At 40.7% G+C, this 14,715-nt stretch overlaps 1 protein-coding gene across 1 annotated transcript; it reads left to right on the top strand.

Annotated features, from left to right (window-relative positions):
* The first annotated feature begins 44 nt into the window (after positions 1–44).
* LOC145460504 (uncharacterized) lies at positions 45–14,003 on the top strand. The gene is made up of 9 exons (XM_081445345.1): positions 45–378; positions 1,609–1,835; positions 2,970–3,090; positions 3,441–3,873; positions 4,996–5,027; positions 7,941–7,972; positions 8,984–9,086; positions 10,912–11,234; positions 12,451–14,003. Exons 1-9 carry the CDS (start codon positions 78–80, stop codon positions 12,811–12,813), a joined length of 1,935 nt encoding a protein of 644 aa, XP_081301471.1. The 5' UTR covers positions 45–77; the 3' UTR covers positions 12,814–14,003.
* Positions 14,004–14,715: the final 712 nt, after the last annotated feature.

Below are 14,715 nucleotides of genomic sequence, written 5' to 3'. Positions count from 1 at the left end.
TAAGGGGGGAAGCCATTTCAAATTTCGAAACAGCCCATTTAATCCACTTGGTGTAAACAGCAGTCCTTTTCCACAAAATGCCACCTTGGCTTTTGTTACTGTACTTCTTAATGTTTGGCTCAAGCAAAGGACTTTTGTTTAATGTCTCTAGAGGCGTGCAAAATTGGAACTGGCAGGATTTGTTTTCGAATCTCGATCCTTCCGCGAAGTGTCCCAACAAACTGTCATCTCCTGACGCCGGCAGTGCTTGGTGCAAGGAAAGGAAAGGAGAATGCAGCAATCAAGGATGTTGTTTATGTAAATGTGAATACCCCTCTGCAACATTTCAAATGAACTCGACAACTTGTGTGGGTAATAGCGTCGTTCGCTTGTCTGCAGGTAACCAGCTTAGAATGTTTACTTAGCAATTCTATGTGCTACGTGACTTTATTAGACTAGTTGTTTTGTTGTATGTTCAGTGATATTTTGTTTTATATTGATGACCCATGTTTTCTCGAACGATCTGCAATACTTTTGACTTGATAATCAGGATTTGACGCAAATATCTCGTTGATCTCTTTGCTGATATGATAATCGCATAACGAAATGTAGTAAAAACATTTCATTTTCGATTATGAATGTACCCTTTAAAAGTCTCAATATTTTCTCTTCTGTGTTCCATACGAGCTTGCTACAAAGAATACAATTTTGACAGAGCTTGCTTGACGGGAGCGGCGCGCCTGTTTATGCAGTTTAGTTGTAAATTGACAATCTGACAGGAAGGTTGTCAACACTAGCACCCTGATGTTTGTGTTTCCACGGGGATTTTTTATTTATTGTTGGGAAACAGGGCTGTTAATACCCTATTATCAAAGATGACCTCAACATATGGCAAATCCCGTTATATTTGACCCTATCTCCCACCTGGTGAAAAGGAACAAAGCTAAAATTGTTACATTTACTTGGTTATGCATCACTCAACAGCTTCCCACAGGGGCTGACCCCAGGGATCCTGTGGGATTTGTCCAAATATGTCTCCTCATCAGACCCCATCAGGTGATCCCTGGGCATGGAGTACAGAAACTTAGACAAATCTACACCCCATGAAAAAGCACTTTTAAAGAGCAATTCTATTTTCATTTGAGCTGGAACTTATTTTGCACAATCTGAATGCAAACAGAACAGAGAAATAATTATTTCAGGTATTATTTCATTATTTCAAGATGTCAAAAGCACTAAAAATAGCTTAAACACATGAAATCACACTTTGCCCAAAATTTCCAGCACTGCACAAGTTTATCCCATTTCCTGATAGTATAAAGAAGCAACTACCAGCCTCCTTATTTTCCGTGGATGGAATGCAAGTCCATAGCAAGCTAACCCTCTTGATGTCGTCACGTTTTCTTAGCAGTGTGTTAGAACCCATTTTTATTCCTCGGTGAAGAGAGGCACTATTAGAGTAAAGAAGTGTCTTAGCTCACTGTGCTCCAAGTCACCAACCCAGATTCAATCCAGATGCAACAAAATAACATTCCATTATCACACCACAATCAAATTAATAAAATTTAAAAAATATAAATGAAAATTAAAACTAAGTGATATGTTTTATCAATTTTTATCTGCAAACAGGTTGTACTACACGGTTTCAAAGTGAAGATGCAACCCATCCGTTGTCAACACTAGATTTCTCTTTGCCAGGTTCCAAGGGTATTCCAGACTTGCCAAATAAGCCATATCAATGCAAGGTCAAGTCCTTGGAGTACTTATTGAATGCAACATGGAAACAATTACCCAAGAAAGAGAAAGATGCTTTTAGTATTAAGGACATATCTGGATGGGTTAGAAATGAGCTTAGGGTATGTGCTTAAAATCTACAGTAGATCTCTGTTCTTATACCTAATTGTACCTTTTTAGTACACTTTCACAGCATATCAGGGGAGTTTGGTCAAGTCATGGTTAGTATTTTGGTTGGATGAGTGAAGCCTTGGAGCTGACTGGCTCATAGCTGCCGGAGCTTACCCCGATTTCTGTAGCATGAAGCGGCTAGGAGTATTTCTACTCCCCCTGGATGGGATGCTAGTCCATTGCAGGTCACTCCCCCACAATTTGTTAGGTTTCCCCAACAATTCGCTGGTGCCCATTTTACTCCTGGGTGGAGAGAGGCACTGTGAGAGTTAAGTGTCTTGCACAAGAACACAACACAGTGTCCCTGGCCAGGGCTTGAACCTGGACTATTTGATCCATGGACAAGCGCACTAACCACGAGGCCACCGCGGTTGGATGAAGTTGAGGAAAAATACCCATGGCAAGGCCAAACAAGCCCGAGATGCTGCCAAAGTGTACCAAAAAGGCAGGATTAGGTATTTACTGTACCCAGATTCAGCCAAATGACCAAGATATTGCAGCCATATCAGTTCAGTGACTTGATATTGCAGGATATCAGGACAGTAGGCATGGCCTCTGATTCTGAGTACCGTAAATTAAACCCTTTGTTGGCCCATCATGCCAGTGCATTTCTTCCATATCTGTAACATGATACCATGAGCAGTATTTCTAAGTTTTCTTCCCAGATAGGATATGCTATAAGTCCATTCCAGGGTTACCCCTTCACCCACATTAAGTTGACCAGTACCCATTGATACACCTGGGTGTGGAGAGACTGCACTGTGAGAGTTACGTGTCTTGCTTAAGAACTCAAGACAACATCCCTAGCCAGGGCTCAAACCCAGACTGCTTGATCCGGAGTCCAGCACACCAAACATTTGACTCTATGAGAGTCAAATCTGTGAGAGTCAAATCGCTTGCCCAACACCACTGCAACAACAACAAAAAATGACCCCAGATTGGGCTGAAACCCAGATAACTTAATCTGAAGTCCAGGACATTAAAAATTGCCCTGACTCATAAAAACTCGATTTCTGTTAATTTACAGTGTTTGCCAACTGCACAAATCACCTTTGTTTTTATGTTATTTTTCTCTTTGTTGTTAGTGGAAAGGAACCATGGCAGCTAAATATTTTGGCTACATCATGAGAGTAAACCTTGAATGTAAAAAGAAAAGTGATATGAAACGTTACTGTGTCGTGTTCAAAGCAAAAGGCACCCTTTCATGTAAGTGCTTCAGCTACACGTCTTTTCAAATGTAGTGTATTCTGCATCATCATCGTCATCATCATCAACATCATCTATCCTATCAGTGCCTCTAGAGGTGGCACTCTGGTATTCTGAGATTCTTTACCACTGACTTGGTCTTGTAGACAGCTGGCATTGTATTGAAGTGCATTAAATTAAACCTTTAAGGCAAACAAGGTCATAGTTCTCAGCAATTCAATCTGTTTCTACAGCATAACACAACTGGGCGTATTATTACCCATCCCCTGCCAGTGGGACACTTGTACATCGCAGATTATTGCCCTGCATTCTGTCAGGCATTTTCTTATTTTTGCCCTCTACTGTAACAGGGAATATCCCAGACCCAATAACTAGAGCCCCACCTGTTACCACTACATCGCCTACCACAGCAAAAGCTCCAACAACAGCAATGAGCACTAGAAAGGTGATGACAACCATGAAATCAACAACACAAGTGAAGTCAACAACACAAGTGAAGTCAACAACACAAGTGAAGTCAACAACACAAGAAACAGAAAGTTCTACTGAGTCAGCAGCTGCTACAACTGAGATATCACAAACAGAATCAACTGTGGGAGATGCGACAACTGTTGAACCAATTTCTAGTAGTTTAGGAAGGAAAGAACCCAACAAAGACAGAAACAAGAACAAGAAAGGGGACAAGATGATGATCGCTATTGTAGCTGGTGTGGCAGCTGTGATATGTGTGGCTCTCATTTTACTGTGCGTGTGGCTTATAATCATTCAGAGAAGAAAGCACAGGTAACTTAATCTCTAGTAGTTTAAGGCCTGGATCAAAGACTTTTACTGGTAAAAGCAGTTTATTGGTTGTATTTCTGAATGCATGAATGACAATGGGACCAAATTTAGCACAAAGCTAGGTCTTAACGTCCTGAACATTTTAAAGTAGAATTGGTGCTTCTAACAGGTCACTTGACATAGTGGAAAATCACCATTATTTGAGGAATTGGTGGTGGTTTTTAGCAATTTTTTACCATCAAACAAAAATGCGTTTTAATGCAGGTCAATTATTTCCTCCCCTCATTTTTGGAATGACTGTCCCTCTTTGTGCAGAAAAATTTTATAGAGTCAAAGGTCGTTGTTTTTTTTCAACAAAATTTGACTTTGATCATTTATATCTTCTAAACACGAAATCAAGGAAAATCATCCCAAACGTAGCAAGGTTATATAGATAACAAGAGATATAGCTGTCCAACCATAATTCTACTTTACATCCTTGACCCAGGCCTGCTTGAGTATGGTAGAAATATGACTTTCACAGTACCTTCCAAAGCTAGGCTTTAGGTTTGCAAGGTCTTTACAGAGCCCTCTTGCTTGGGTGAAAAGTAGTTTTGTGGTTTAGGAGTCAGCTAATGTCATAATTGAAACTTATAAGTTTTGGATTAGTGTGTAGTACAGACATCCACGGTTGAGCGTCCATCGATATCCTCAATCAACAATCAATCGTTACTTGATCGACACTTCATCTACATGCACTTAGTAGTCAACACTTTGATTGACATCTTGGTCAACAGTCAGTCAAGAGTTGACTAAGTTAACTGTTTTGATCGATGCATATGACCGACTGTTGATCGAGTGTCAATTGAGGTCAGTGTCAACCAAGTATCAATCAGGATGTTAATTGAGGAGATCAAGAGTAATAGAAGGCTAAAACTTGCAAGCCTGTTGAAACTGTAGTGTGTAACAAGAAAGCTATCAACAGGCAATATTTTCAAATACATGTATTGTGATACTGTTAGTTAAGCTGTATATGTTGGTTCTAACTTCTAAGTAAATCTCTAACATGCGCTAACTAAAAGATATTGAGAAGCATAAAATATGTACTCTATATTTTTGTTCAAGCTTTCTGATTTCTATTTGCAGGAATAGTGGTAATTATGACGCTGGAACAACAGGTATCATTTATTTTTATTTATCTTTGTATTTCAACCCCAAGGGAAATTGTGAGTTTACTTGAAATAAGTCATTAAGTGTTTTTGCTGCACCTTCCAACATTTAACATTATTTTGATTGACTATTCCAGAAATTTGGCCTAGTCTCAAGGGGCACCCTGATCACACATGACTCCGATGAGCTCAAACATTTCTTTTCGGAGTGTGCATTGTAATAGGTTCTCATAAAAACCACATAAGACCTTTCAATTGAAGGACGTAATATTGATACGAATCACAAGACAAATTGTCTTCTGTGATATAGCCAAACCTCAACTGCAGTATTGGGGTATTAAAGTATTGGTGTATTTAAGTATTTGGGTATTTAGGTATTAGGGTATTACAGTATTAGGGTATCAGGGTATTAGTGTATAAGGTTATAAGGGTATTTCTTTATTAGGGTATTACATAGGGTATAAGAGTTTTAAGATATTAGGGTATCATGGTATTAGAGTATTACAGTCTTACGGTATTAGGGTATCCAGGTATTAGGGTATCAGGGTATCAGGGTACTAGGGTGTTAGGATTTTAGGGTATTAGGGTATCAGGGTATCAGGGTACCAGGGTACCAGGGTATTAGGGTATTAGGGTATTAGGGTATCCAGGTATTAGGGTATCAGGGTATCAGGGTATTAGGGTATCAGGGTACTAGGGTGTTAGGATTTTAGGGTATTAGGGTATCAGGGTATCAGGGTACCAGGGTACCAGGGTATTAGGGTATCAGGGTATTAGGGTATAAGGGTATTAGGTTATCAGAGTATTAGGGTATGAGGATATCAGGATTTTAGGGTATTTGGGGTTAGGGTATCAGGTTATCACTTAATCAGGGTAATTGGGTATTAGGGTATCATGGTATCAGGGTATCAGTGTATCAAGGTATTAGGCTATTAGGGTATTAGGTCATTGAGTATCGGGGTTTTACAGTATTGGTTTATTTGGGTATTAAGACATTAGGGTATTAGGGTATTTAGGTGTTAGGGTATGAGAGTATCACGATATTAGGGTATAACAGTATCAGAGTATTTGGGTATTAGGGTATCAGGGTATCAGGGTATAAGGGTATCATGGTATTAGGGTATCAGGGTATCAGGGTATCAGGGTATTAGTGTATTAGGGTATCAGGGTATCAGGGTATTAGGGTATCAGGGTAATAGTGTATCAGGGTATCAGGGTATTAGGGTATCAGGGTATTAGTGTATGAGGGTATTACCCTCTCTACAAAGGCCAGTGTTTTTCTCCAGCGTCACAGTATCCAAAATAACCTAAACAACGGCTAGTTGATCAACTACTGACGAACGGTGTATACAAAAACCCCATTTTTAATTATAACGGTTGCAGTCCCTTCCCCATATAAAAACAGGTGTCATATTACACCCCTGTTTCCCCTAACAGCCACCTCTCTTCAAAGGCCACTTTCCTCTGTCCCTAATGTGGCCGTTGGGAAGGGGTTTCAGGGCTCGACACTAACTTTTCAACTAACTAGCCAAGTGGCTAATGACTACTTAAATGTTACTAGCCAAAAAGATTTTTTACTAGCCAAGAGTTCAGGTTGGCTACCTTATTACATGAAATTTTCGCGACACGTTTAATTTGCGATTTGGGGGTGCGCATATTTCGCGACACTTAAATTCGCGATTTTGCAAAAATTTGTATTTTGAATCACTTTAACTTTGCATTTTTGAGTAACACAAAATTTGTTTCCTTGGCAATGTTACTTAGACATGTCTTTGAATTTAGTATTAAAACTGGCTTTATCAAAGGTACAATAATGTCAAAAGTAATAAAAATGCGATGGCGGGACTATAGGTCAACAGTAACATAATGTGTTTTATGTTCCCGACACTTACTTATTCGCGTAACTTTAATTTCACGATTTTTTCTAAATCGGGGAATTGCGCAAAATTAACGTGTCGCGAAAATTCACTGAGGTAGTCCAATAACAGCAGAATTACTAGCAAGACTTGAAAGCACAACGCAAGCGACTCTCTTTAATACATAATGTTGGTAATTATACTGTACTTAAACTAGTTTAAAAAATGTTCAAGTTCCCGAAAAGACTTTCAGGCCTAGGACTCTGTTTTTTTTCTGAGACTTCCTTGAAAAAATATCGAGACCCCCAAGACGTCACTGTAAGAACTTTCGAGACTTCTTCACAGACAGGCGCCGTAGAAATGTTTCAAAAGCAAAACAACTATCTGAACAATACTGTAAACTGTCGCTGGCGAAATTCGACCGCTAAAAACGGCTGATTTAAATGTCGAAGGAAGTAAATCTTTCTCATCTAATTATTTCTGTAGTGGTAAGTTTGTAAGTATGCATGCAGCGACAAATCACCCATGTATTGTTACGCTAAAGGAAATGTTATCCCTTTACAGTACCGCTGCATTTTGCGCATGAAAAAAAAATTTCGTAACAAAAAAGAGCATTGATGTGTGCTTTCAGAAAATGCTGTCTCGTTTGTAAAATATTTCTTTCAACAAAAGTAACATGTTCAGTTCCCCGTTTACGTACCACCCAGCGAAAAGTAGACAAACTTAAATTTGCATACGTGCTGAACCCGGTACCATGATATGTCCACAATGAAATTCTGACCTTGTTTCCGAGAAAAGTGTTAATTTTGTGTTTGTCTTCCTTGAGGGAGACAGAAACTAGTTCACCAATTTTATTTTGTTGACTAGCCAAAGTGGCTAGTGGAAATCGAAAACGTACCAGCCAAAACTAAATTTCTACTAGTCTGTGGCTAGTTGGCTACCGTTAGTGTCCAGCCCTGGGTTTTACTGTACATTTTCTTCTTTATACTTTACTGCAGCTACAAAGAGCTGGGAATTTTATTCTAATGTTATTAATTGTGGTCTGATTCTTTCACTTTGTTTTTAGTGATTGCAAACCCAACAACTACAAATTCTCAGGTGAATGCAGTGTACATGTATTTTGTATGAGCTTAGGCCCCGTACCCACTATACCGGAGAAATCTGTAAACGCAGTTTTATTCCTACGGTTAGGCCTGGCTACCGTCCACACTAATCCGACACGAAAACGGAGCTTTTCGAAAACGCTCTTCAAACCGGAGGAATTTGAAAACGCCGGCTTTGCGTTTTAGTGTGGACGGAAGACATTTTAAGGACGGAGCTTTTCGAAAACGATAACGTGTTGATAATCGTGTGATTTTCCTTCCCGAGTTTTCCTCAAACGTACATTCAAAATGACCGGTTATTGTTGTGTTTTCAAATTTCTCCGGCGTAGTGTGGACGGAAAACATTTGATGCGTTTTCAGAGAGAAAACGCCGTTTTCAAATTTCTCTGGCGTAGTTTAATTGAGAACATAGAGGGCAAGATTGAGACTGATTTTACGTTATTTTTACTGAATTCCTAAAGTTGTTTACGGATTGAGGAGATTCCACATTCTGGCTGCAGTCAGTAAAACAATAGTAATATTAATTATAATATTAAGATTTATAATCTGTGTGAGTGTTTTTTTTGTGAGAATACATTGTGAGAATACATTTGCTTAAGCATTTTTTGGTGTTAGAGCGGTTTTCGATTGAATGTTGAAATTGTTTTCGTTTTGGTTTAACTACGTTTTGAGATTCGCTGAGTAGTAAAATTAGTAAATAAAGAGTCTTGTTTTGGTTTTACGACACTCAATTGAAAACCGCCCAAAATTCCGCCACTTGTAATCATGATCAATGCAGTAAATTTTCAAGGACTTATTTAAGTAATCGATTAATGTGACAAAGGAAAAGTTACCGCAAAAGTTCATTGTAGCATTATGAACTGAATGCAGGCTTTCTAAACCACTTACCGTGTACGTAGAAGCTGTTTACCTTCTGAAATGGTCACGAGTGTCGTTTGAAGGTTAATTGCTCTTCTTTCCAGCAGTTTGTTAATACTGAATTATGTTTTGCTTTGCTGTGGTGTAGAATCACTTTCCGATGCCTGGGCTTCTCAAGAATCCTGTTTGTGATGACTCGGTCTATGCAGAACCAGAAGAAAAAGTTCGCAAGTCTGCAGCCGGTCTACTTGGTGAGTTAACATGATACGATTCGCGACTCTTCAAGTTGTTCGCGCTCGCTCTTGTACCCAGCATAGCATGGCATGGCATGGCGTGGCGTGGCGTGGCGTGGCGTGGCGTGGCGTGGCGTGGCGTGGCGTGGCGTGGCGTGGCGTGGCGTGGCGTGGCGTGGCGTGGCGTGGCGTGGCGTGGCGTGGCGTGACGTGGCGTGGCGTGGCGTGGCGTGGCGTGGCGTGGCATGGCATGGCATAGTATAGCATAGCATAGCATAGCAATTTTTCTCGGACAATTGGGGTAAAGGTGCAATGAGGTTAACCCTATGTGAAGCATTAATCCGTAAGACAAGGGCAGACCACAACGCCGAGAACTACGTGCCCTAGTCTTTTCGATAAGTGTGTGGGTTCTTTAACGTCCCCTGCTAACCATGTAACACTGAAGGTAAAGGAGACGGGGCCTACGGTTTAAAGTCCTTATCCGAGAAGACTTGAACGTCTTACCATTTGTAGATGTAATTACAAAGACAGCACATTCTCCTCAGTTATTTTTAGGTCCTGGGTGTTGGTTCAGTCCAGGGCTCGAACCCTTGACCTCCCACACAGTAATCTGGCGTTCTACCAACTGAGCTAACCAGGCGGTGGTAATCCAGGATCACTGGAGTTGAGAGGGGCAGGGACGGTGAAGCATCCGAAAACGAGTTTTTTTCAACGCCGAAATTGGTGAAAGTGTTTGTCCAAGGTGTGGTTAAACATGGTTGTTTTCCGAGGATGCGATGAAAACCTCGCCGGTGCAGACAATAATTAACCAGGGTCTTTCGCATCCCGCAAAAAGGACGACAGAAACTGAAATCCTTGGGGTGTTTCAAAATCCCCGCCCAATCAGCCTGACAAACTAAAGTAAACCCAGCATCATGATTTTCCTTCGTAAGTGGGACATGATGTATGAGAAACGTTCAGTTCTAAGATCTTCACTTTCACAAGTTCGAAATGTTTCCGTGGGTGGCACAGGGGTGAGAAAAATAACTTGCGGGGTCGACTTTCATCATGGCTGTTAAAAAAGGGAAGAAGAAGTTTTAATCAGATTTGCTCAGTGAAAAAAAAAAAAATAGTAAAACTGTATATATTAGTGCCTAAAGCCTTCGGTGGTTTTCTCCCCAAGAACAAAACCTAAGTTACTCACGGTTAGTTATGTGCAAAAGAGAATAGCTCTTGGCCCAAGAATGATTTTTAACAATTACTTTTAACAATTATTCCACGAGCGCGCGTTAGCTATAATCATCTCATACCCAACAAGCGCGAGTGGAATAATTGTTTCATTAAAAACGCGCTCAAAAGATAGAAAACTAAACTAAAATAAAAATAAAAACGCCCAAAAAACTTACGCGTACGCTCACCGTATCTGTTGAGCATGGTATAATGGCTCATAACCCATGATGGCTAAGCCAATGAAAAGTCTTAAATTACATCCATTGATCCAGATTTTAATAAAATTATACATATGGGTTATTGACCAAGTGTGAGGTCAAGGTGGCTGGATATTGGCCAAGTTCTTTTTTTGCGTGTTTATGGACCGAGACGGAATCGAGGTCCCTAAACTCGCAAAAAAAGAACGAGGCCAATATCCAGCCATCTTGACCGAACAAGCTTGGTCAATAAAGGATTTATTATATGGCTTTCCAGGAAATTTTTCTTGCGGGACACTGCGGGTAGTCCCGAGCGGGCAAGATAGCTTTATCTTGCCCGCTCGGGTAGCCAATCACAGCGCAGGATTTGATTCATCTTGCCCGCTCACGGAGCTAGCCATATAATAAAAACGAGTATTGTTCTGGCTTATTTGCAGGTAATCCGTCTTACGAGACTTATGACGATTTGCTACTGACGAATCCTGGTGCGAAAGACAACCAAACCATTCAGTTGAATAATGTACAGAGAAAACTACTTAACACAGCGAAAAGAATCCCGCATACCAAGGAAAACACCTACGACAGTGCAGATGTCAGATCTAATCAAAGAGGGAAACCAAATGAAGTGAAATCTGTTTATCAGAGTTTGGTGAACGAGGAAGCCCGCGCGCACAACAGACCCGAACTGAACGCTACCTACCAGAGTTTAAACCCCGATGGCGTTGTATACCAACCACTGCTAAAAAACACGGTACATAAGGTCCTCATTTCTTATGATGTCAGTTTTTCTTTGCTAGTGCGTGGGTGCAGGGAGATGTCTTTCCCTGGCAATTCTAAGTAGCGCCCTTTGTGCTCATTTGGCTTTGTGAGAAATGTTTGATTTAGGTGATACAATTCTTTCTAATTCATCTTTTGTCGTTACTTTACATCTTCCCTTTAACGTTGGGAGGGATGTTCTTGGTATGCCGATGATATCTAGGCACTTGTTTCGCACCGACTTAAAACTTAACTCTCTTTGTGCCTCTGAGTCTGCGGCGAAGTGAAAAATAGGGTATTCGACTGAATTTCGCGCGTGAGTGCTTTGTTTCAGCGGCCTAGCCTCTAACTAAATCCACAAGAAGAATGGAGGGCAGTCAAGCTCGCGGAAATTCCTTCGCGTCCTCGCCCCTGATGTAACGCGCATTCGTGCGGCACATCATCTCGCCAGCTACGCAGGCTATTGGGGCCTGTATTGCTACTCCGTGTGAAAGGGATGCTGATCTTTCGCTGGTCCCCCACCCCGCAACCCCGTCAACTTGTTGTCACGTTGCTTCGCTCGTAGTACGAGCGGCAGTCAAAGCCGAGCTGTCCTACCGTAATGACACCATAAAAGCCCTTTTCTACGCAGCCAACAAAAATAAAAACAATGTTAAAGTGGCTCTGGCCTCTTCTTATACCTAACTCGAGAATTCTACGTTTAGTATGACGAGGAACGTCTTATTTCGTTCAAAATAACACAGGTGTTATCCTGACTGGCGACACGCGACGAACGAGTTGCCGGACGCGGGCGACCCATTTTTCGCGCCAAACTTAAAGCTTGGAGACACGTGATGTTTCATAATGTTTCACTTTTTACATTCTGATATGGTTTTGGAGTTATAAATCCCATTTCTTGAATTTTGTATGCCGCCTCCAGCGAGAAACGTTACCCGACTTCAATGCCTTTCCTGCTAACATGCATTTGACGTCAGAACAGTACAGTCATTCTCACCTGCTGAATCGTGATTGGACAATTCAAGGTTCAGACGCACCGGCAGAATACAAGGTAGTGGGAAACTTACAATTTGTTAATTTTCAACGGGAAGATGATGAGGCGAATTCGACAGGCCCCAGAATGTTACGGTGGTGCAGATGGTTGATTCGCCACGCGCGTAAACAGGCCCTTCCGAGTAATTGTTACCCTCGACTAATGCAATAACAATTTTCTTATCTTTCAGCACCGGGACGAAGCGCCTGAATATCTAGTCCTTCTTAACCCCAGCGAAACCGCAGGAAAAATCTCTCCTAGCCCCCCTCAGTATCAACCACCGTACTCCACAGGCCCACCCCCAGCAGACGTCGACGAGTCACCAGAGTATGCTGACTATGCGGATCTAGATGAACTCGAAGAGATGTCGGCAAAGGAGGCTTCCAACAGGACTTCAGATCAGGGCCCATCGTATTCAGCACCCCTATATAATGTCCCTGAGGGACCTGGTCACGATTTCGCTTGTGCTCCCATGTACGACGTCCTAGAGGGACCACATGTGGGATTTGAGTCCCCTATGTATGCGGTCCTTGAGGGGCCCGATACAAATTGAATTGGAAAAGAACCTCTGCTTAGAACCACTCGGTTTTCTTTCACGTAACGTATGACGTAAAACTGACGTCAAAAGACTTGACTGCACGTAGCACTACATAACGGGCAGCGTGTACACGTTCTGAGGCATGCGTGCGCCTAATAAAACCAGTTAAAAACCTCTTTTCGGACAGTAAGAAGTCCAGCGGTTCACTGCTGAGGTCTCTTTTCTCTTTTTCTATTATTTTTGCCGGAAATCTTTTGAGTCAAACTCTAGTCGGCACAAATCACTAAATAAAGTAAGAATTTTTTTCTTTTGGTTTTCCGTTATCGCTGGAAAATAAATACGGGAGGATAAATACGGAAAATGGAGGTCACATATTACGCCTGTGAAGGTGAGAAATTTCAAAATATTACCGAAACATTTATGAACTCAGCCACACTTAAAAAACTTAAGCCTGTCATGGGAAATCATTTCCAATCTGACTATCTTTGGTCTTCTTCATTTTCTTGTTAATATTCGAGTATTTTCTAGAAAATCAAACGATTGTTAGATTTCTTATGATTTAGGACTGTTTTGTGAGTCCTGCTAAAATTAGGTGACACTGACCCCTTTAATTAGACTATTTTGTTCACAGAAACGAACTTGAATCACCGGCGTTATTTAATTATTAAAAATAGTATTTAATAATCAAAATTCTTATCCTGTACACTCCTTTGATGTTTGAAACAATCAAAGTAGGTTTCTGTGTACATATGTATCTAAAATCTAAAACCTTCGAATTTGATGGAATTATGTTTATATGGAGATTATTTTGCCATTAAAATAAAGCTTTCAATTACTTTTTTTAATGAAAATTTTGTCTGAAAGCAGTCAAGAAGTATACCGGGATACGAAGAGGCTGAGACGTTTGACGTGTGTGTTGCTAAGCAATACGAGGGTACGTTTCCTGAGGTCACGTGATAAGTTTCTAAATGCTTCCGTCGTTTCTAATTAATTTGATCGAAATGCACATTTGTAAATCAAAAACCCTTCATACAATGACGAAGATTTGCCGGAACGCACCAGTCCTTTTATTTCCCGGATAACAAAAAGTAATTTTGAGAAAATGGTATTTAACTTTAGCCATTTTTAACTACACCTCATATATTGTAAAGTTTTAATGAAATATTTACAAATTCTGACTATTAAATTTCAATTGTTTTTTTCAAGACTGTTCTGTTCATTGCGTCGCTCAAACAGTTTTACACGCCTTGGTATCCTCCACGAAAACATCCACGCAACGCGCGTGTTCCCGTTATCCACGCAAGAACTAGATACCATATCTAAAAATAACTTGAGAATAACACCTATATAGGGGGCTAATTCTATCACCCTTCATCCTCCCTCACTCCGGAACGAGGTTCATTCCGGCCCACTCCACCGCCTCTTGTCTTTCTGGACTTCCGGTCGATTCATACAAATCGTTATATTTTTATTCGAGTAACCAGTTGTTAGTTGGTCTTCCCGTGATATCGATAACCAGCGTTTTCTCCGCAAAACTCCGAAGGAAAGATAGTTTTGAGACGTCCCCATTCACTCGACACCCTCGCTTTCGGTTTTGCCCACAGGAGATAGAAGAGTGAAGTTGAGAACCGAAAGTATGACAGAATGAAGTTAGGGCCTTGAATTGATTGAGATTAGAGGGGGGAGTGATTTGGAAAAACAAGTGGAAGAAGAAATACTGAGGAAGTTTGAATAAGGAGGTTGCTGTGAAAGTGACGAAAAACTAAGAACGACTTAGACAACATCCATTCATTTTCAACCTTACCAACCCCAGTTTGTACACCTTGAATTACGCTATGAAGTTGATTATCATTCATTATCTACTTTTTCTGTTTTCGATTGTTGTTGTTGTTGTTGTTGTTGTTGTTGTTACTGTTT

The sequence above is a fragment of the Orbicella franksi genome, chromosome 11, assembly GCF_964199315.1.
Source record: "Orbicella franksi chromosome 11, jaOrbFran1.1, whole genome shotgun sequence".
NCBI classification, from domain to species: Eukaryota; Metazoa; Cnidaria; class Anthozoa; order Scleractinia; family Merulinidae; genus Orbicella; species Orbicella franksi.
The sequence above is the reverse complement of the archived record's forward strand: the minus strand, read 5'-3'. Positions and strand labels throughout refer to the sequence as shown.

Bases quoted from the DNA above. Each gene is read 5' to 3' on its own strand.
- LOC145460504 (XM_081445345.1), top strand. From the start codon at position 78: ATGCCACCTTGGCTTTTGTTACTGTACTTCTTAATGTTTGGCTCAAGC. The intron at 3,091-3,440 runs GTAAGTGCTTCA...CTACTGTAACAG, and splicing joins AGCAAAAGGCACCCTTTCAT to GGAATATCCCAGACCCAATA. The intron at 5,028-7,940 runs GTATCATTTATT...CTTTGTTTTTAG, and splicing joins TTATGACGCTGGAACAACAG to TGATTGCAAACCCAACAACT.